The sequence below is a fragment of the Lepus europaeus genome, chromosome 7, assembly GCF_033115175.1.
Source record: "Lepus europaeus isolate LE1 chromosome 7, mLepTim1.pri, whole genome shotgun sequence".
Lineage (NCBI taxonomy): Eukaryota > Metazoa > Chordata > Mammalia > Lagomorpha > Leporidae > Lepus > Lepus europaeus.
The window spans coordinates 29,810,807-29,834,860 of record NC_084833.1 but is presented as its reverse complement, the minus strand read 5'-3'; the positions used below and the strand labels follow the sequence as shown (position 1 = coordinate 29,834,860).

At 44.8% G+C, this 24,054-nt stretch overlaps 1 protein-coding gene across 2 annotated transcripts in view; it reads right to left on the bottom strand.

The window, feature by feature from the left end:
• SLC1A2 (solute carrier family 1 member 2) overlaps positions 1-24,054 on the bottom strand; it is a 112,446-nt gene that overhangs the window by 32,963 nt on the left and 55,429 nt on the right. For both annotated transcript variants that reach the window (XM_062196307.1, XM_062196306.1), the window contains exons 5-7: positions 19,284-19,452; positions 14,376-14,502; positions 4,385-4,618 (exon numbers count right to left, since the gene is read on the bottom strand). In XM_062196307.1, the coding sequence (XP_062052291.1) occupies positions 4,385-4,618; positions 14,376-14,502; positions 19,284-19,452 (530 nt within the window). The remainder of the gene's footprint in view (positions 1-4,384; positions 4,619-14,375; positions 14,503-19,283; positions 19,453-24,054) is intronic.

The window sequence follows — 24,054 nt, the reverse complement described above, 5'->3', positions numbered from 1 at the left end:
CCAACCCCTAGGGATGGCCCTACTAATGTTGAGAATGCTGGACAACCATGGCAAGCACACTTCCTTATGAACCTGTGCATTGAGCAACTCACTGGAGAGCCTCGTGGACAAACTCCATGATATGTAGTCATTGGGCAACTCTACTGTCTCTCCAGTGACATGTGCTTTTCAGCTAAGCAAAGATACAAGATGTGTGACTTCACACCACTCCTTTCAGATATGAAATGGGGATTAATAGGAGACCTGCAAGGACAAGGGTTTCTGAGGGCCAGAGTATTATCTCCGTGTGGGTAGAAGCGCATGGGAGGCTAGATAGAGTTGCTTCAAAGCCTAAGTAATATGGAAAGGACTGCAGAACACTCAAAGTGCCATATGAGTGTTTTGTGGCACATCTTTCTATTTAAATCTTAGTACAGTGAGTGGAAAATCTTCAATGCAGACAGCCTTTGCAGGTGTTTTCTCTCTTGCACCTCCAGCCTCAGTCATAGTTTCTACCTCTTACTTAATAGATTTGGGGTCCAACTAGGCTGGACATAGGTACCTGCAGATGTCTCAGTTTCTGAGAGAAAGGGAAAATATCATCAGCTTCAAGGAAGCTCAATCAGATATAGATTGCAGGCCTACAAAGAACAACCAAGGAACCCAGGAACTTAAAAATTTAGAGAGGCCCAAATCTTCATCTTATCAAACTATTGACCCATAAGCTCTTCCTAGCAGCCTTAGAGGAAGCACAGCCATCTTACCAGAAGATTCTTTGTGATTTCAGGTCAGAGGGCTATATTGTGCCTTCTTCTTGATTTTAGGAAGGGAGAAGAAATCAATGTTTGGGGATGTCTCATCACTAAAATCTTATAAACCCAAGGCAAAAAGCTGGAGCCTGGCTTCATTCATGAGCAGGGTGCTATAGTACGTGGCTGCCGCCCCAACTGTTTTCCTGGGAAGTCAGGCACCCTCCTTACTCCTCTCACCCATGCTCCTTTATTTTCCTGGGGCCTTTCTGAAGAGTTTCCATGACATAATGATTGGTCTGAAATGGCAACCAAGTCATGATTTGGCAGCTGGTATTCTCAACCATATGAATATATGGGCACTTGTGGAATCACTGGAATATATTAATTTCTATAGTTGCAGTCATTTCTTTAAAATGTCACAAAATACTCTATAGACATTAAATATACCATAAATAATGATTGGAAAGGCACGCAAATATTCTCTATTTCTCTACTAGATGGACTCTGTTTGTGTCTCAAAACCCTACACAGACCTAATTCATCTAAGCTGGGACTTGAGAACACTGACGCCTTTCTGTGTTGACAAGCTGGCATCCTGACATGGCTTTCTGGCTCCTGCTTCAAAGACCATATGATCATCTTCAAGTGTTGCTAATAATAATGACAGATACTTGAGATTCTTTTTATTTTTCCCAATTAGTCTTAGTAGCATGCACTAAAGTCAGAGGGTCTATCCCAGGCCAGCCTTCTCCATTGTCCTTCCAGACACTAGTCTCTGCACTCACTGAGAAAGCCCATCAACTGCCTTCTGTGTAGTCATTCAGCACAAGGTCCAGGGAGGCAGGAAGAATACTCAGGGGCTGGCCCTGGGCTTCACACTTTTTTCCTTTGAGGCCATTATGACAAAGAAACTCTGAGTTAACTCTTGATGCATAACTCTTGCCACATTGCCTTTTAAATAAAGAAAATTCCACATCACGGCAAAAGCCACATTCTAACTGAAGGTTAAAACCACACTGTTTTTTTTTCAAGTGAGATATAGGGTAGGGGGAAGAGCTGAGTTTCACAGATGATGCCTCGGTCAGATAACCCAAGAATTTGTCCTGGATTTAAATATGAATGTGCACCATCCACATCCCTTAAAATACAGCCTGTATTGAGATAATGGGATTGAGGTATTGGGATAATGGGATATTTTTTCAAAAGACAAAAATAATATTTTGAAGTCATTTAGTTTAAAAATAGAAGTCAAAAAGGTATTAGAAGAAAGGAAAGTATTTGACCATCTTTGAGTGGGGAAGAAGGTCTGAGCAAAACTGAAATTCTAACTATTAACTATTTAGTCACACCTTTGACTCTGTACACACCAAAAACTTCTCGTGGCAAAAAGCTCTGTAAATTTTTAACACAGACGTCAAGCGGAGAGAGGCATTACAGGCAACATTTGACATGGGAGTTAATATTCTTACACATGCAGAGAACTGGACGATCAGTGAGGGAGGATGATCCCTCAGACCGGAAGTGTGCAGAGTCAGAAACAATCCAAAAGGCAGGGGAAAGCAGAGAGGGGCAGATGGCTAGAGGGAACACAGAAAGCTGGGTCTTCTCACTCCGAAACATTCGGCAAGAACGTTCTTCACCGATAGCACTGGGAAGTTTTAAACGGACTGATAACACCCGGTGCTGATAAGAGGATGGGGAAAGGCTCATTCTCAAGCACAGTTAGCAGGGACAAAAAAAAAAGAAATCATCTTTTCTGAATGGCAATGTGTTGGTACATTTCTAAAATGCAGCGTGCATGCCACTTGGACTCAGAAATTCCACTTGTAGAAATTGATGCTCGGGGTCATCAAGCAACCTTGCAGCAATGTACAGTCATGCTCTGCTTTGGGGTGGGGCACGTTATGACAAATGCGTCGTTTAGAGATGACCTTCCACAAATGTCCGGGTGAACACATACAAACTAAGAGGCTATGACATTGCTAGGCACTACAATCTGATGGGACCTCCAAAATAGGCTGAGACAGTGTTACGCAGTCAGTGCACGACTATGGTAACCTGGATGCTTGTCACAGCCTTGTGTAACAGATGTGCCTCAAAAGCTCATCCATGGGGTGCAGTGGGGTCATGTTTGTACTGTGGGACAGTATGATGATGCTGTTTAAGAAATAGTAAATATCTATATTAATAGATATAATTTTTATAAAACCCTGATCAGTGAAAATAGCAATTTATAAAACAAATGTACTAAGAATTGGTAATAACTAGAGCTAAACTAAAGGGTTGCTACCTACTATTTCTAGATAATAGAATAACTGGTTATGTTCAGTTTCTTCTTCAAACTTTTATTCATTGCCTAAACTTTCTCACAATAGCAAGTACCACACTCATTTTCAGAAAACAAAAGTAAAACTAAATATGATTGTTTTCAAAAATAATGAATACTTACTTTCTCTCCAAAGAAAGAGGTTCTTTATGGATAGAGATACTTAGACATAGGAAATTTATAAAACCATACAAAAAATAGGACATTTTGAGGAATTTTTTATGTTGGCAAATGGGATGGAAAGTCTGGCTCCCCAGAACTGTATGTTTCAGCTTTCTATGAAATCTCATATTCCATTGGTACCAAATGCTCATTGATTTGTTAGATGGAGATGTAATGTTGCTCCTTTGGTGGTTGAAACTCTGGATCTGTTAGGTCACCCAAGGAAAACCTGATTGCACAGAAGTCTTGGAACTGTAGGCCAACTGCGTCACAGAGGGGCCAGCTGACTAGCAGCCATGGCCATGGGCTCTGTGGCCAGGAGCTGGCCATGTGCTGGGGGTTTCCACACTCATTCAGCTCCCTGGCCCCTGTTTTACGACCTTGTTCTTAGTTTTGTGACCAAGGACTCATGGGCAGGGCAGTAATAGAAACAACTCTTAAAGAACAGAAGAGTGAAACTTTTTTAGGCTTTGAAAATCAGATTGTCAGGGATTAGTGGTTTGTTTTTGCTAAATTCAGTTCGAGATGATGTTCTGCATGTTTCTGGGGTCCTCACTGGCTTCCTGGGCCCTGGAAATCAGGTGATGAAAGTGGAACCGACTCTCCATCAATGTCCACTCAAGTTAGCTTGATGTTGAGAAAATCAACATGGGGCAGGACAGCTGAGGAAAGGTTCATTCCAATGTCAAAGACTTGGCTGCCTTCCGTTTGAAAAATCTCACCTAACACACCATTTACCTTATACAAGATGGCTCTCCTCCTTTTGAAATTTCATTTGCCAAAATCTCAATAGAGTGATATTTATGATAGCATTTTCCAAATCACAGGTGGAATGTTAACTGAATACCATCCTGTTACACCCTTTTGGAAAACATTTAAAATTAAACAGAAGCAGTTCTATCTTTAGCAAATCAATAGCATGCATTCACCTGAAGAATAGACCCTATTTCCAATATGTCGCTTATCAACATCAATGTTCACCAGAAGGCTCAAAAGTTCTTAGAGAGAGCCAACATTTCAAAGCATTTACCTTTCCAAGAAGATCTTTAATACTCTGTGAACAGAGTTCTCATTGAAGCTTGTAATGTGAAGGTTTTGAGAAACAGGAAGTGGCAAAGAGGGGGAGGGAGGGAGAAAGGAGAAGGTGGTTTCTTATATTCTCTACCTGGAAGCAGTACCCAGGGCGGTGATCCAAGCTTGGAAAATGCCAGCAAAAAAGGAGAAAGGGTTTTTCCTGGTCACTAGAAAGTAAATCAAAGGGAGAAAGATGCCACCATGGATGATGAGGCCCACAATCACTGTTATCATGTACATCCCCAGTTGCCTAGCAACCACTTCTAAGTCCTTGATTGCAATGATCTTCCCACAAATTAGGCAGGCGATACCCAGAGGAGAGTACCTGGAAAAAAAAAAAAAAGAACAAAACAGCATTGAAGAGATTATTATGGGATTCAGGACTCAAACCTGGGTCCTCCTACACACTGCAACCTGAGGAAAACCCTTTGCTTAGAGTTTTGCTGAGAAGGGGCCATGAGATTCAGCAGCTGAACGGCCTTAACTGCAGACTGGTGGCACCTGCTCTGATGGAAAGTCAAAGGCAAACATTGTTGCTAAGGTGAGTTTTAGGAATAAAGAAAACCAGCTTTACCACCACTATCATTTAAGTAACCTACAAATCAAAAGTTGTGGCGCAGTGGGTTAAGTTGCTGGTGCGACACTGGTTTCTCATATCAGAGTGCTGGTTCAAGTCCCAGCTGCTCCGTTTATGAGAAGGCAGTGGAAGATGGCCCAAGGGCTTGGGCCTCTGACATCCATGGGGAGACCCAGATGGAGTTCCTGACCCCTGACTTTGGCCTGGCCCAGCCCTAGCTATGAAGGGCATCTGGGCAATGAGCCATCACACAGAGATTCCTCTCTCTCTCTCTGTATAAGTGTGTGTGTGTGTGTGTGTGACTCCTGTCTCTATCTGCCCACCCCATCCTTCTGCCATTCAAATAAGTAAATGTTTTTAAAAAGTCAAGAGACACAAGTGGTTTTTTGTAAACCTTGTTTGATTTCTGAGGTCTTCGGCTCCTTCCTAGAAATTTCAGAAATCTGGACATAACTACTGAATTGTTAAGAAATCTAGAAACTGGGGGTTGTAAATTTGCATTGTTTTCACACTGAAAGATTGGGAATATCTTAAAAGGAGAGAAGAGAGGAGAGAGAGGAATAAGGAGAGTGAGTGGGAGCGGGAAGTGGGGAGAAGAGAGAGAGACGCCAGACGAGAAAACCTGCGGAGCAGTTCATTTACAGAAATGTGGTTTTATTCCTTCTAAGTCTGAAAGTGTTTCTCTGCACACGTACCCTAACAACCATGCTCATTACTAGCCATTTGGTTTCAAGCACTACAGACGAGAGCTACACATCCATCGCTTCCCTTCAATCTTTCCACAGCCCTAAAATCTAGGAACCATTCTTTCTGTTTGGCCAGCGAGCATAGTGAAGTTCAGAAACATTAAATAATGAGGCCAAGACCACGAAACCAGGAAGTCAGCAGAACAACTTCAGGTATGTGAAACTCGGCAGCGAGGGGGGATCCCCTCGCACACCAACCCACTTCCCTTAGGTGAGCAATCTCGGCTCTTTGCAGATCAGACAACCACCAGATACCACGCTATCCTACCCGGATGTGCTTCATAACGATACCTTAGTGCTGTTCCAGTGAGCCCCCGGAAACTAATTTTTTTGTCCTTATTCTTGGGAAAGTTCACGGTTTCCTCTCTTATCTGCAGTGCGTTATTCCCATGTTTGGCAATATCCTGTTCTAAATTACCCCACCTAGCGGGGCTGGGCAAGAATTTGTTCAGTGTGTGACAGTTTCTGAACAGAAACGAAAATATTTCTGAGAAGACTGTTAGCTTATTAAAAATTAGGAACATGTTTGCAAGAAAGATTGTGGGGAAAACAAAACCCCCAACTCCCAGACAAGGAAAGAAGTCAGAAAATGGAGAACATCTAAGGTGACCTTGGACTTGTGTTATTTTCGGTTTTGTTTGATTGACTTAGTCCTTTCTGGGTTAAGGAAAAAATGTGAAGTGAAGAGCGGATGAATCATACATGCAGCTACATAATGTGGGGATCTTGCCCAGCCACCTATCAGCTGTGTGACTTTGGTTAGTGGTTTATCTCCTGGACTAGTCCGTTTCCTGTTGCTGTAATAAAACACTTGAGGCTGGGTAATTTGCTAAGAAAAGTTTTGGAGGCTGAAAACTCAGGATCAGGTGGCCTCATTGGTTTGGTCTCTGGTGAGGGCCTCATGGCAGCCAGCGCCATGTCCTGGACAGGAAGACAGACAAAGCCCAGGCTTCTTGCTCTTTCATAACCACACACACTCACAGGTACCACCTCTCCCAGGCTAGCATTACCTTCTCCCAGTGCAGACTCACATCACCACACTGGGGACTGAGCGTCCAGCACGTGAACATCCAATTCATAGATGCCCATCTTATAGAGATGAACATCAAGGCTCAGAGAGGCTATCCCTACCTCACGGGGTTGCTGTGAGGGTGAAACTTTTGAACGTGCATATGTGTGTGCCCATTTTTGGCACCACTCTCAACACAGGAATCCCTCAGAGGTTCTGCTTCCACATGTGTTCTCTTCCTCTACGCTAAATGGGTCAAGTCTGAGCTCACGAGTTTCTCTAAAACATTTCACAGACTACTCAGTGGCAGATGTTTTTATGAGTGAAATATTCTCTCAGGAAGAACCTCACCCTGAAAGAACTGATTTGTCATAGACACTCATGAGTTAACACATTAGCATAGCTACTCTCATCCTTGATAAACAAGTGGCCTGAACCTCCACCCCTTCTTTTCCTTGGGTATAGTCTACCATGGCTGAGGGCTGCTTCCCTGGACATTAGGGAGCCCAAGAGAAACCCACCATGCCATTCAACTCTTGGATTTTCCACTACTCTACATGCTCCTGGTGTGTTTATCTCACAATATCTCATAACTCAGCAGAGTTGTCTCAGGGACGAGCACTTTGTCACTGAGGTTGCAAATACTTGAGCATAATGTGTCTTCCTATAAAGCCTGAAACCATTATTCTTCATAAACTCAGAGATCAGTTCTTTCCCAGTCACCCTTAAAGATGTCCAGAAAAACACAAATACTGGTCACTTTTGGGTGCCATTCAAGTTCTTTTCTTTTCAAGGACAAGCTTGTAGAGTGGAAAGAAAATGTTTTCAAGTCTCTTTGCCAAGGAAAACTAGCTGCAGAGTACCTCTGGAGAAAGCCTCTGAGCCAGAGCTAAATGGACTCAGAGAAGCAAAAGTTTACCTCCTGAGCACTCTGCTAGCTGGAAAACATGTGCACTCCCACCGTAAATGGAAACTCTTAATCAAGAGCCAGAAAGTGGAGTGCTGGGGTTAATACGTACGGCCAGCAATAACTGTTGTTATTCCAACCACTAGGGCTAGCGTAAGCATCAGTTAAGACAAAGAAAGAGCCTGTGTTCTGTGATATCTTTTACAGCCATATTTCCCTGTTGATCCTTTTTTTTTTTTTTTTTTTTTGACAGGTAGAGTTAGACAGTGAGAGAGAGAGAGAGGCAGAGAGAAAGGTCTTCTTTCCGCTGATTCACTCCCCAAATGGCTGCTACAGCCGGAGCTGCGCCGATCCAAAGCCAGGAGCCAGGTGCTTCCTCCTGGTCTCCCATGTGGATGCAGGGGCCCAAGCACTTGGGCCATCCTCCACTGCCCTCCCAGGCCACAGCAGAGAGCTGGACTGGAAGAGGAGCAACCGGGACTAGAACCCAGCACCCATATGCTGGTGCCGCAGGTGGAGGATTAACCAAGTGAGCCATGGCGCCGGCCCTTCCCTGTTGACCATTTTAAGACAGGTAACTTAAGTCTCCACTAAAGCTGGGACTTCTGAGTCCCTGAATTTCCCTACCAATGAGTTTCCTTCTTGAAAAATGACATTCCATGGAGAATGAAGGGCAAATACCCAGGGTCCAAGGTCATAGTCAAAGCTACCCACCAAAATATAGAGGCTGACAGCTCCACAGAGGGCTCCAAAGCCAAATGATACTCAGGAATCAGTGGGCCCATTTCTAAATTAGAAGGCCATGACGCTAGAGCTAGGTGAAGGAATGACTTCCATGCTGCCCCAAGGTTGCTCCTATTCCCAGCTCTGAGTGCTGTTTTCAAGACCACTAACTCGTCCAGGACTGGTATGTTGGACCTTTCTTCCAGTGGTATAGTCCAATCAAACTTCCATTCACTTGGAAGGTCAACCCTGATCAGCCTAAGGGTTCCACTCACAGACCTCTCACAGGGGTGGTCTCAGCTCCACAAACACAGGCTCATGACAGCACTGAACATACCCAGAATTCAATCAGGGTTTCTATGTACCATGCACCACCCACATCACAATCACCTACCTGCCAGTTAACAATGAATATAGATTCCTTGGGCTCATGGGAACCTACAGGGTCAGATTCCCCTGGAGCTGGCCTTGAGGCATTTGTATGCTAATAGATTCTCCAAGTAATTTTGATGTGTTTTAACCAGATTTCATGCAGCCCGCCTTGTTACCTGTCAGGGACTCCCTTTTGCAAGTAAATTAAACCCCAAGTCATTGCACTGGCCTGCTGGGCCTTCAGGGATCTGTCCCCTACCCACCTCTCTGCCTCCCAGCCTTCCACCTCCTCTTATCAAGCAACGTGCTCCAGCCACTCCCAAACTTTGTTCTCATCCTCAAACATGCTCCACCAGCCAATTCCTCCAACAGAAGAGTTCTCCCCTCAGCTCCTCACCAAGCTGCCTGCCTCTCAGTCTTTTTTTTTTTTTCTTTTAATCTTCATACTATTTGAAAGACCGAGAGACAGAGATAGGCAGAAACAGAGGGAGAGGGAGAGGGAGAGGGAGAGGGAGAGGGAGAGAGAGAGATCTCATCTACTGGTTCACTCCCCAAATGACTGCAACAGCTTGGGCTGGACCAGGCTGAAGCCAGGAGCCAGGAGCTCCATCCAAATCTCCCACGTGGGTGACAAAAGGACCAAATTACTTAAGCTATCACCCACTGCCTCCCAAGGGTGAACATTAGCAGGGAATTGCAATTAGCATAGCCAGGACCCAAACCACAATACTCAGATATGGGATGCAGGCATCTCAGGCAGCATCTTAAGCACTGTGCCAAAGGTATGCCCCATATCTGACTCTTCAGATCTTCATCGAATCACATTCCCAGACAGCCCTGCCTGGCTCCTCACTTCCGTTCTCCCAGTAATCTGTTATACCTGTCTTGTAGCACATTTTACTAGCTAAATTCTGAGTTTCTTCCTTGTGCTGGCTCCTTTCTCTTTTCACTAGAATGTTTCCTGAGAGCAGGAACCTTTCTCTGTCTTATTCTATTGGATAAAATAATGGATGGATTTACAGATTCTGTGCTTGAGCAAATTTTGGTCAGGCTCCTGGCCCTTCTGTGCCCATGTGTGTCCTTCCTTAGAAAAATTCAGGTTATAGCAAAGAGGTCTGTAAGTCAGTTCAGCAAGAACCCCCTACCCTCAGTATCTGATTACCCTGTATTTCTTGTTTGTTTATTTGTCTATTTATTTATTTATTTATGAGAGAGAGAGAGATCTCCCATCTTCTTGTTCATTCCCCAAATGCTCTTAATAGCCAGAGCTGGGCCAAGTCTAAGCCAAAGTCAAGAACTCAATCTGGATATCACACGTGAGCGGCAGGGATACCAGCACCCAATGCCTCCCACGATGCACATTCACAGGAAACTAGAATCAAGAGTGAGACTCTGATATGAGATGCAGGTGTTTCAAGTGGTTTCTTAACTGATGCGCTGAACGCCCGTACCCTAGACATCTGATCAGGTTCTTCATCTTCCTCTATCCACCAGGCATTGTCTGATCACCCTGACCTGTCTTCAGCAAGAACTCTGTTAGCCAGAATCTCCCTTACTCTCAGTGTTGCCTTTTAGTCATTTTCCATTTGTGAACCCTACCTTGCTCAGTGGCTATAAATTCCCACTTACTCTTGCTCTTACTCAGTCTTTCTGTGTCTCTGTTTATCTCTGTCTCTCTGCTTTTCAAATAATATGAAAATTAAAAGAAAAAAAAAAAAAGACTGAGAGGCAGGCAGCCTGGTGAGGACCTGAGGGGACAACATTTCTGCTGGAGGAATTGGCTGGTGAGCTGAATCTTTCTCCACAAATGCAATACCCCATAGAGTGGTCCCTGTGTCTACTGAGATGTTCCTAAACAAAGTCTTCCTTACCATACTGTAACAAGAGTCATTGGTTAATTTTTTCTTTAATAGTGTGGATGGATGGTGAGGGGTTAGCTGGGATGGAGAATGGGAAGGGTGGGCAGAACTTTTGTCATTTAGGTTTTTTACAGTGATAGACTACAAAAAGTTTTACTTTCTGTTTAAGTTTTTCAGATTTTCAAAAAAAAACATTTTGAAGAGCTTAGCAAAAGAATGAGGATATGGAAAATCACATGGAAGTTAAGGGGTTTTTCAGGCTTCTTAAAGAAGTCATGAATGCAGATGCAACAGATGTGGGTTGAGTTGATGTTAGTGACGGCAACAACAAGAAGACTGTAATGCTACCTCTCGTGAAGTGCTCTGGCAGCAACCCTATGATACGCATTCTACACTCCTTTCATTTACAGATTAGAAGACTGAGTTTTGTTGAAACTGCACAAAGTCCTGAATTCAATGCATGGAATAATAATAGGAGTTAATATGTGTTAAAGAATTGGAATCTTAAGCATATTGCCAGTATTTGGCAAATCTTAGTTATGAATGAATACTAATAATTATTTTCTCAATAATAAATGGATTAACACATGTATAGTCATTGAAATAATACTCTGTATATAGCAAGAATTTAATAATTCTTAGTCATAACATGGTAATTATAATTTAATAGTAATTATTACCTTCTGAATGTTATATCTTTATGCTATTACTATTTTTACTACTACCTGGAGAGGAATACAAAACAACTCTGATTAGCTAGCTTTGAAGAGTCACAGAGTGGCTGACTGTTAACTTTCTCACATACATGTTATCAAATGCTGGTGCTGGTGAGGGGACTACAGACTGCAAGGAATGTGTGGAGTTGGCCTCTCATGTCCTGTGACTCCCTCCTGACTGTCTGCCTGGACAGGGTCACTAAACAGCTTCCAGAATCATTCCCTACATCTCACTCCTGCCCTACAACAGCTCTTCCTCTCCTGGGACATGCTGCTAGCTCCTGGGAGTGCTGGTTGCAACGAATGGGAAGCTTCATAATCCACATCACCCTCCATCCCTGGGGAGAAAGGTGGCTACACTTTCTCCTGCTGATTTATCAGATTTTCTAGAAGATTCCTTATCCTGTAAGGACTCAGCGCTTGATGTGGATGAAGAAAGGATTCTGCCTGCATCAGTCATGTCACTGGCCTCTTTTTGCAGAAATATGAACAGCATAGTCAGAACAGAGATGCACACTCTGCTAGGAATTCTAGGCAACAAGGGCAGATCCTCATGTTTAAGCCTGTTCTGCCTTGGGCGTTATCATTTATTAAAGGCTTGGTACACTCAGATAAGTCCAAGGGACTTCAATAGCACTTTTTACAGCATCATCATATCACCTTCAATGTTCACTTGAAAAGATAAATAAATAAAACATTCAGAAATAGAGCATTGCCTGGAAGTTGAAGCATTATTTCAATATTCTAAAAGACATGTTATCTTAGTAGCATCTTGTGTTATAAATGTACAATGAAGCAATGATCTGGTCAAGCCAGGTCTATTAAATATGAATATTGCTTAGCTGATTCAAACAAACAAGTGAAAAACCCACCCACTGATGCATCAAGGTTTTTGATAACCATATGAACTCTTTCTTCCCTCAGCTGTATAATCATAGGCAAGGTCATTCACCTCAACAAGCCTCAAATGATGTTTCTGTAAAATGGGAATAATAACACCATCATTGCAGAGTTGTTGGAATTACATTCAGTAGGGATTCAATTCAATAGGTCTGAAATACCTACCAAAATCTTGGCAGTAAAAGGCAAATAGCAATCAATAGACTTAACAATGACAATGGTGGTGTTAAAAAAAAAACCTGACATTTGGTGTCTCTGGACCATGATTTTCTCATCTATACATCTGGATAGGAGCAGATTTCCAAGAGCATTTATGGTTCTAATATATCCTCAGGAAATTTGTGTTTGCTTTCATGGCCTGACAGCCCCTCTCTTTTCCTTTCTATGGATCGTGAGTGGCCAAGGTCCAAGGCAGTGCTTCTGGATGCCAGAGCAGGGGAGCCGCAGTTCCTCCACACTCCCTGAGTCACCCCGTGTCCCTGGTAGCATGTGTTCATCTTAGCGTCTCTGAGATTGTTATCACTTCGCGTTGTTGATGAGCCACCTTAGTATTACTGATCAGTTTTCCAAACTTGCTTGTTTGTAATTCCAGCACAAGGATAAGCAAACTTTATATGTAAAGAGCCAGATATTAGAAACATCAGGTGTTTTGGCCTAAGCAGTCTCAGTGGCAAGTGTTACTTAAAAAAATTTATTTAAGATGAATAAACTTTATGTATTTCCTTTATACAGATTTAGCAACATAGTGACACTTCTCACCTTACCCTCCCTCCCACACACACTCCTATCCTTCCTCCTCCTTCCTCTCTTATTCTCTGTCTTAATTTCTACATCATCTACTTTCAGTTTACTTTTACTCTAAGATTAACCCTACACTAAGTAAAGAGTTCAACAAATAGTATGAAGAAAAAAAGTGTTCCTCAAAGCAGCCACAGGCGGGACAGAAACAGAAATGACTCTGTTGCAACACCTTTATCAATGGGGACTTAGGTGAGCATTTCGTATAAATCTCGTGAGTCATGGGATAGTCTTCTTTCTCTGATATTTAAGAATTATTTATTTTTTTGAAGGGCAGAGAGACAGAGACAGAGAGTGATCTCCCATCCCCTGGTTCATTCCCAAACAGCTGGGACTGGGTCAGAGCTGAAGCCTGGAGCCCAAAACCCAATGCAGGTATCCCACAGTGGCAGGGACCTAAGTACCTGAGTTATGACCTGCTACCTCCTATGGTGTCCATTAGCAGGAAGCTGGAATCGGGACTTGAACTCAGGCACTTCAATATGGGATGTGGGCATCTCAAGCAGCATCTTAACCACTGTGCCAAATGCCTCCCCTAGCTTTTTTTTTTTTTTTAAATCATTGCAATGGACTGAATGTTTATGTCCTCCCAGCATCCCTGTATTAATATCCTAACCTCAATGTGATGATGGTATTAGGAGGTGGGGCTTTGGGGAGATGATTAGGTCCTAAGTGTAGAGCCTTAATGATTAGGATTGGTGCCTGCCCCTGTTTGATTATTGGTATCTCCCAAGGGCAGTGGTGCTGGCTGGGAAATGGGCCATCTGGTAGGTGAGTACTCACAAATGGGATTATTGTCCTTATAAGAAAGGCTTGGGGAAGCTTGTTTGTGCCTTCCTTCAGGTGAAGGGACCACTTATGAGGAACATGCCCTTACTAGACACCAAATATCCTAGTCCCATGATTTTGGATTTTTTGTCCTCTAGAGTTACAAGCAATACATTTCTGTTGTTTACAAATTACCCAGGCAAGGGAATTTTATTATAGCAGCTGGAAAAAACAAAACCAATGTCTATGAAAGAAATCTCTGACAGTTCCCTTGCTCTCTTTCTACCATGTGAGGATACAAGGAGAATTTGTGCACATGCAGTGTGGCAGAGGACCCACACCAGAACCCAGCCATGCTGGCACCCTGGTCTCAGTTTCTACCCTCCAAAACTGTGCCAAGTGTGCAGTACTTTGTTACAGCTGCCTGAGCTAAAAGGGACATGCAAAAACATAAAGCCGATTCTTAACTAGCAGCTCATACAGAGCGGGTGGTGGATCAACATTGACCCAAGGACCATTGTTTGCTGACTCCTGCTTTAGAGGAAGCCCTGAAAAAGAGTTTTGCATCCCTTTCTCAGTGTCTTTATGGAGAGCTCTTTGGTCAGTCCGTGTCACTCTTGGTGGTGGTAGCGGGGCACTCCTGTATCCTCTGGGAACCGCAAGTCTTTCTCCACCCCACTACGATGAAGTAGAACAGGCCTGCTTACCACATGATCATGATCACTAACTTCATGACGATCTCATTCAAAATGTTGAAGAATTCCACCATCAGCTTGGCCTGTTCTCCCATCTTCCCCATGGCAATGCCAAAAGCAATGAAAAACCCTATCAGACCTGTAGGGGAATCACATGACACAGAAGGACAAATTATAAAGTGTGTTTCTTCTCCCTCATTCTTTACCACTCCCAATGTATGGATCCATGTTCTCACCACCAGCTACCCTAGGCAGTAGACATTAAAAGACCAAAGCAGTCCACTTCACACTGAACATACCTCCCACCCTGGATAATTATGACTTTCCTGCACATTTCTTTTTTCACACAAGCAAGTTAAACGTAAGCAGTGTTATTTCCTTGAAGAAAATAAACTCATTTTCATTCCAAACTAAAAGGTGCTCTCATCTCTCCCCTCACTTGAGTAATCATGAGAAATCATGCGTAAGCAGGTTCCATTATTACTGAAATTAATGAGGAAAGACTTGTAGGGACTGGTAGATTACCATACAAATTTTGGAGTTAACATTGGGACAGCAGAGACCAATTAGAGAATAAAGACTTTGTTAGGCTTATGTCCCGATTATTTTTGTGTTAACCCAGATTAGTGCATGGCTGGTATATTTCACTCTTGGAGAACACTAAATGCAGATCTATCCCTATACACCTAAGAGGAGAAAAAAATGCTGAGAAATCAAATGGGAGGCAGTAAGAAATCCAAAGCACATTGGATAACTCCAATTTATACAGTTTGTTCGAATGTATCCTATTATTAACAAATCCACCATAATTCTTTTCATAGAATGCTTTCTTTTTAATTAATTTACCTTTTAAGATCATAAAGCTGGAATAGACTCCCCAGTCAGATTCGGCTAATTCCTAGCCCCTCCATTTTACATCCCAACTTTTATCTCTAAGTTCATCCCCATGCTAGCCTCCAGGGGCAATCCTAACCCCAGGCAGGAACAGTTGGAGGAGCTCTTGATGTCCGCATCAAATTGCACTAGGTCCTGGGCCAAGTCCAATACTCAGCCTCGGGTCTTATTTCTGTGTTGGTTTTTTTTTTGGTTTTTTTTTTTTTTTTTTTACTTTTTGACAGGCAGAGTGGACAGTGAGAGAGACAGAGAGAAAGGTCTTCTTTTGCTGTTGGTTCACCCTCCAATGGCCGCCACGGCGCTGCGGCCGGCGCACCGTGCTGTTCTGAAGGCAGGAACCAGTTGCTTATCCTGGTCTCCCATGGGGTGCAGGGCCCAAGCACTTGGGCCATCCTCCACTGCACTCCCTGGCCACAGCAGAGAGCTGGCCTGGAAGAGGGGCAACCGGGACAGAATCCGGCTCCCCGACCGGGCCTAGAACCTGGTGTGCTGGCGCCGCTAGGCGGAGGATTAGCCTGTTGAGCCACGGCGCCGACCTTCTGTATTGGTTTTTGCCTCAAGCCCTGCATCTGAGGTCCTGGGAACCTGCCCTGTACTTAAGTTCCTCCAAGGCTTAGCCTAGCTTTGCTCTACCCAGAAGATTGTCTCCCTTCTGTTCCCATTTTTTTTCCCACTCTCCCTCCTCCCTCAATATCTCAGCCTGACCCACTCAGAGGCTGGGACCCACTACGCGGCTAGCACGTACCTCCAGCATTGCCTGGGGGGGGAGGGGTCATCTGGATTTCTGATTGCCAATCACCATGTGCTCCCCGACCCCTGAACCAAGATTGCCAGTCTTGGGGCCCTAATTCTGACTACGGGTGTATCCTAAAAATCAGTGTCGCTAAGCCTTGCTACAGGACTTTGCTTGCTAACTTGGCTTTTTCTCTGGCTCTAATGAGCCACTGTCGCCTCCTTCTCCCTCCCTCCTCTTCCCCACACCTACCTTATCTCAGTTTGGCCTACTTTCTAGTCCCTCCCTATTATATCCAGTTTCCTCTTGTGTCCAGTTATACCTGGAATCTTGACCAGTATCAAGTTAAATCATAGCATTATAATTTGATTCTCTTAGAAGGGACTCCTTTCTCTCTGAACTTCTGACTTGACCCTTTCATACTCACCTAAAGCATCAACCCCTGTATACCCCAGATAGCGTGACTGTCCTTGGCTGGATTCATTTTCTCTTGAGCAAAAAGAATCCAGGGCTTGTACTTGACATTGTTAATACTTGGTATTTAATCCCTCTCTTTTTAGCTTCTGGCCAGAAAGACTGATGGGTGACTTCACAAGTGAGTTACGGGCTCTGGAGAGACAAGGGCTTAGCAAAGATTATATTCAAGACAGGGTGGGCTGGCCCTGCAGTAATGGATGAAATCAACTTCAGGTTATTCCTCAGCCCTTCGCTCAAAACCATTGGAGAGAAGTGTTCTAGGTACAGGGCGAAAAGCAATCAATCTGTGAACATTCTGGCTGAGGGTGGCTACTATTGCTTGGCTAATACCATCTGAACATTTTAAGAGAAAATGTGTAAAGACTAGAATTAAAAAAACTCTTCAGAATCAGCAGAAACTGGCCATAGCTGAGGACACGGATAGATTGTGGGGGGAGCAGGTGGAGTTGATTTTAGCAGTTGGCATTAAGGCAGAGCCGAGAATTGGTTCTGGAACTCTTTTAGGAGAGAAAGAGGCCCTTGAAGAGAGGGGAGGCCAGAAGCAGGGTTGTATCTCCTTTACTGCAGTGCTTAATCCATGGGACTTTCCAAAGCCAAAAAGCAGAAAGAGAAAAACAGCAGTAACAAAAAAAAAAGCCACCATCTCCACCCTTGGAAGAACATGGAAAGAACCTTATTTCAGCCATGATTGTCAAAAATGGGAAGTTTTTCAGCAGTCTAACTTCCCTTGGCTTTCCAGAGCACTTGGATGGAAAGCTGCCTTCAACTTGTCATTTCCCTCTGTAAACACTGCCTAATTGAAATCATTCACTGGAAGGGGGGGGCAGGTTTCACTTGAACAAAGCCCTCTTAGACTTGGTCACTGGGCTTGTGTCGAAACTCCCCATGCAGCCAAAGGTCATGTGACTTCCCAGAATCCACCGAGACCCTGGAAATGACCAGCAAAGTCTTCTAATGATTCACTCCAGGACCTTGGCCCTGTTGCACCATGGCCTTAACTTCCTCCTAAGTGTGTAGAAAACTGGGGAGGCACTTCAACAAAGTGGGGAGGGCTGGGTCTGTAGTTACTACCTGCCAGAAGGGACCAGGGGCGGGTTGGGAAAGACGTGGAAAGGTCATAGACTTCTGGGTATTGGGACAGACAGCTGCTCAGAGGTGAATCCTGAAGACTTGCAAAACCTCTTCTAGAGGAACTCTCCCTCTTTCTTTTCCCTCCCTCCACCTCTCACCTCCAACTGATTGTCAACAGTGTTTATTGATCTTCCATTGCCTGGCAACCAAGTCAGCTTATCTCCTCCCTCACTCTCACTGACCCAACCTGCTTCCTCCCAGGCCAAAAAGATCCACTTCTGCCTCTCAGTACAATCACGCGCCCTCTGCCTCTTTCTCTCTTTCATTCTGGATGGATTAGAAGTAGGGTCACCAATTTAGAAGAGACAAACAGAATACTCAATTACCTTTGATTTTCAGCTAAATGGTAATTTTTTTAATTTTAATTTTAGTATTAGTATGTTCCATGCAACACTTGAGATATAGGAGGATATTTCACAAAGTTCATGGATAATGTCTATTTGTGAGAAAAATATGCATGAATTTCACAGAAATTTTTGCACCAAAACAAACATACCCTTTAACTCCATTTTTCCATGAGCTATTTGAAGTGCCATCATACTTATATTAAAAATTATTTGTTATTTAGCTAAACTTTAAATTTAACTGGACATCCTATATTTTATCTGACAACCCAATCAAGGAGAAAAAGGAAGGGCCCCAGAGCTCACCCAATTCTAAACAGCTCTCACCAGAATACTTAGAAATCTTGCCTGGAAAGTCATATTCCCCAGTTCTCCCAATTTAGGGGCAAATGTCCCTCTTTCTTGTATTAGGGATACCACTGTAACAGCAGGTAGGGATTATGGGGAGAGTGAATCCCCATAGCTGGGTGAATAGAAGTAAACTGGGCCAGGTAGAGCCACTCACATGATGGGAACTCATGAGGGTGTTTTCTTTTTGATCTCCTCGGTTCTCTACCCATTTTCATCAGATTCCTGCTCATGTGGATAGAGCACAGAGCTTGCTATACCGTGCTCTCTATGCAACTCATTCAATCCTCACGGTGATCTACAAAGCAGATGCCAATTCTACATCCATCGTACAAGTGAAGCTCAGGGAAGTGGGGCAACTTGCCCCTGGTCATATAACCAGCACAAGTTCCCCAAGGAGCCAAACCCATGTGTATCCAACCACAAAGCCATAACAGGAAGGCATGCTAAGGCTGGGGATACAGGGTTTATGGGAATCTCACAAGTCACACAAGATAATCTGTAAAGCTCCTCTAGCCAACGACACCAACACGTTACAGCATGGGGAGCTTTGTTTTTTGTTTCCAGGCTGTGAATGCTGGTGGGATGGGCCCTATGCCTAGCATAGACGTGTGACACAAGGGCAGCTCAAAAAAAGTGCTTAAGAAGTGTTACAAATGGGTGCATCACAAAAGAAAATGGAGAGTCCAAGAAAGTGACCTGTAGATGTCCCACACTCGGGGAATGTGCACAGCAAATATCAGCTCCTTCTCCTTGCACATACTTGGCCTCTAGCCGCCATGTCCCCTCCCGGGCTCACTCTTCCTTTATCAGCTCAGCTTCAGTCTCAGTGAGCCTCAAGTCACTCCCCAGAGAGACCTCCTGCTCCACCTAGAGGCCATCAGTGTCACCACATTCTGAGAAGGTGTGGGGCGGGTGAAGAGGTACAGGAAAAGCCGGCCACTGTCAGGGCAGCAGAGGCACCTCCCCAGGTGGGTGGACCATGCGACCTACCCAAGACGTTCATCCCGTCCTTGAACTCCAGGCCTTTCTTGATAACCATCTGAGTTTCCTCGGGGACCTCAGTCACAGTCTCGTTCAACAGGGAGACGACCGCGTTGGTTGCATTGGCCTCCTCGTCTGATGGAGGAGCCACCAGCACCTTCTTTGTCACTGTCTGAATCTAATGCAGTGCAAGGGAAAAAGCATCAAGATGAGGTTTGGTCTAACAAGTCAACAAAAGCCCTGACCTTCATCTGTTTGAAGGTTCCCAACAGGTTAAACAATGAAATTATGAAACTTGGGAAAGAGTTCATATGTCTACGCTTAACAAAATGGTCTTTTTACCACCCATACACACAGTGGGATACAACTGTACTAATGACAAGATAATTACAAAACATATAAAGGGAAATTGTAAATGGACAACATGCAGCCCAGTCCAGCAGTGGTTATGAGAATCAGTTAGGTGGTCGTTCCTGAGCCCTGACCCCTATGCTGGGCCCTGGGTCTGCTCAAGAACAAAAGGACACAACTCCGGCAGGGATCAGATCAGCAACTAACAAGCCACCTGTGTTCCTGCTGCCTGCTCCGTGTTAGACACAGCCACCTCAGGCTGACTTTGAGACCCTCTTTGGCTCTGCTGGCCATCCTAACCAGGGTACCAGCTGTGTCAGCTTCCAGCTGTCACCATGGAGGGAGCATCTGCTGACATTTCAGATCCACATGCAGGATGGGAAGACACCCGCTCCTTCTGTGCAGTGCTGCCAAGCCAAGCCAAGCCTTGCGTGACGTTCCCCACGCATTTCAGAGCGGATGACTTCCATGGCACCCCTCGTGCTATTCCTCGACATCCGTAGCTGGGGCCCTATTTTTAAAGGTGTTGAGCACCCTGCCTGCAGAGTGTTGTGAAAATTCACAACTGAACCCCTAAAAATATCACCTCTAAAGGCATTAAAATAGAACTTAGGCAGAACCCTAGGCTGTCAGTGCCGGCACGTAGTAGGTAGCAGATGGCAGAACCCTGAATAGATGCGGAAGAGGATGTGAGTCAGGGGACTGGATGGATGTCAGAGCTTCATTGGCAAAGCTGGGACTTCAGATCAGGGGGTCTGACCCCTGCTGGGCTCTTTCCACTACCTGTGCTGTGTGTTAAACTATGCGGCTCTGATCTCACTGCAGCTGGGTCCAACCGTAAGCAATGCTGAATGGATCAGTGAGCCAGAATGGAAGAGAAGGGAGTCAGCACTCTCTGAAGTGAAGCAGGTACCCTCTGTTCTAGCCTGGCCACATGCACTGTGCAGGGAGAGAGGAAGCCAGCTGTCTCGGGGAAGAACAGGAAGCACACTGGCCCTTCGGTCTGGGCACTGATATGAAGACAAGATCCAGGCATGATCTGAACGGAAGCTTCCGTGAACAACAGAATTATGCTCTCTGCAAAGACAGGTGACCAAAGCCAACTGTTGACCTGTCCTGAGAATTCCAAGAAGCCACACTTGGGTTAAATGGAGTAGCGGTCATGGAACTAAACAGATGGACACCACCAGGGTCAGGTGCTGGAGATTGCACATCTACAGCCTCTTACAGCTATGGTAACCCCCTGAGGCTCACAGGGATAAGCAACTAAACCACGAGTGCACTGCTTGTTGCTGAAGCACGATTCAAAATGAGTCATGTCTGACACCAAAACCCAGCTTCCAATCAACACGGGCCCCACTGGCTTATGTTGAAAGCAAAGAGATAGGAACAAGGCTCAGCCCTGCTTGAGAGCTTGATCCACAGCCTGTGTAGACTGGACCACTGGACAATCTGGGTGCTGACTCCAACCTACCACCACCTCTCATCTTAACACCTGCAGAGGCCTCCTAACTCACCTTCCCGCCTTTCTTCTTAGCTATCTGCAAGATAGAGGTAAGTAGCCTCCTATAGCTCTAGCTGGGACTATAACTGCCAGATTTTTTAATACAACAGTATCATCCTCTTGCCCCAAACCATAGAATGAAAACCCAAGTCTTACCTTGGGCGGCCAGATCCTTCCTGAACTGTTTTGCCCTCTTCCATCACCATGCTTATTCCCCACATGCTGGCTCACATAGGCCTCCCTTCTCTTCTCTGAACCCATGAAACTCTTCCCCGCCCTTGCAAGTCTGTGCTACTGCTTAGAAGGCTCTTTCCTCAGTTCTTCTTAGGCCAGTCCACTCGGACCCCCTATCGTCTCCTCAATCATCTCCCCTCATTCTTAGCCTTCCATCTTGCCTCTAGCCCTCATTTTTTTAAGTCTCTTGCATGCTTACCCAGTGTTTGTTTTGGTCTGTCTCACACCCCTTGAATGTACGTGTGCTCCATGGGGTAGGAACCTCATCTGCCTCATTGCCCGTAGTATCCTTGTAGTGATCAGAGGGCTCGGCAGCCAGTGCTGCACAGTCACCAGCCAAGCAAATACATGAGGGTACTTGTAAGTTCACAGAACGTGCATTTTCAAGGGAAAAAAACTCTGCATGAGTTTCAGGAACTTTTGCACTCTAGTAACCTTATGCTTTGATACCATTTTCCCACAAAGTTTTTGAAGCATTCTCACACACAGATCACTAAACTCTCTGGAAAAAAACAACCCCCATGGTCTCTATGGCTGGGTTTGATTTTACGTTGTCAGGCCTCACCTTCCAGCCAGCTTCTCTTGTGGAAACCTCAGCCTTAGTCCAAAGCCAGCCCTGAACAGTAAGCAGGAGACATCCATGCTCTCAAAGACACAGGACTTGACTTGGACAAGCCTGGTGCTGCCACTGGGTAAGGCAGGCTCTACCCTGAGGACAGCACACCTCCCCCGACATCTCAGTCCAGTCAGGAAGTCCCCTCCACTTAAGAGAAACTATATTAAAATTGATATTAATATTAAAAAGCGATATTAAATGGACACAGAAGGGGCCACTCATGACCCCTTCTGTCTGGCAATGCCATACCATGCTATTAGAATAGTTTCCATGCCTCAAGTCCTCTTCAGAGTTTTCCAACCAGGTTTAGGGAATCTGCACCCACCATCACTCTGAGATTAATGATCCTATTCTATACCATTGTTCATCAGGTCTCCCTAGTGCAGAAGGACCTTGACCTTGGGCTGAATGTGGGAACTAAGGCCAGTGGATGAATTTTGTCCTGGATGGGTGAGATCAGGATGGGAATGGGTAAAAAGGGCTCAGCCCTCTATTCCAGGGTGGCAGATATTGCCCCTTGGCCTGAGCAGCTGTCTGCAAAGAGTGGCCATAAAGCCAGAGCATGGCCAGTACTACAGAAACTCCTTCCAAGGCGAGAGCAAGTGCCTGCCTGCTTCCTGGTCCTGTCTTCAGACTGAGGTGAAGGGTCCTTGCAGGGAGCATGCCTTGGCTGCGCACAGGCAGCAGGCCCAAGTCTGTGCTTCCCAGAGGCTCCTCCTACTCTGACTTCTTCTAGCTCAACTCCCAGGAGCTGCAGTCCCAGAGTGAAATTTCCAAAAGCTAAGAATATACTTGGTGCCCAGTTGTATCTATCACTCCAAAGGAAGTGAAGGTAGCCTCATAAGCAGATGGCTGCAGGGCAGCATATTACACGGGGGGACTGCAGGGAGCACCCCTTCTCCAGCCTGTTGTAATTCATCCCCCAACCCTCTTTCCCAGTCTGGGACACTCTAATATAAGTCTATGCTCCATGTGACACCAGAATGACATTTCACATTTTTGTTTTATTTTGTTAATTTGTATAATAATTATACATATTAATGGGATATAAAGTGATGTTTCAGTACATGTCTACAAGATGTTTTAATCTAAGTATAATTAGTACATCCTATACCTCACACATTTACCATTTCTTTGTAAAATGGCATTTAATATTTTTCAAATGTATTTGAGAGGCAGAGAGACAGAGAAAGAGACAGAGAAATACAGAGAGATATGTAGAGGGACAAGGATCTCCCATCTTCTGCTACATATCCTGAATGCCTGCAACACCTGGGGCTGAGCCAGGCTGAAGCCTGGAACTCAGCACTCACTCTGGGTCTCCCACGTGGGCAGCAGGGACCCAAGCACTTGAGTCATCACCTGTTGCCTCCCAGAATGTACATCAGTGGGAAGCTGGATCCTTTTTTTTTTTTAAATTTATTTAAGAGGTAGAGTTACAGACAGAGAGAGGGACAGACAGAGAGAAAGGTCTTCCATCTGCTGGTTTACTCCCCAAATGGCTACAATGGCCAGAGCTGGGCAGATCTGAAGCCCAGGAGCCAGGACCTTCTTCCAGGTCTCCAACATAGGGGCCCAGGAACTTATGTCACCTTCTACTGCATTCCAAGGCCACAGCAGAGGGCTAGTTCAGAAGAGGAGCAGCCAGGACACAAACCGGCACCCATAAGGGAAGCCAGCACCACAGGCAGAGGCTTAACCTACTATCCACAGCACTGGCCCCCTGGAAACTGGACTCCTAAGTGGAGCTGGGACTAAAACTCAGGCACTCTGAAAAGGGCATCTCAAATGGTTCTTAACCAGTATGTCAAATGACTGCCCTAGTACTTGTAGTTTTTTTTTTTTTCTTTAAGGCTGGTCACCTCTTTTTAAAGATTTATTTTATTTATTTGAAAGTCAGAGTTACACAAAGAAAGAAGAGGCAGAGAGAGAGATTTTCCATCCGATGGTTCACTCCCCAATTAGCCACAATGGCCGGAGCTGCTCCGATCCGAAGCCAGGAGCCAGGAGCTTCCTCTGGGTCTCCCATGGGAGTACAGGGACCCAAGCACGTGGGCCATCCTCCACTGCTTTCT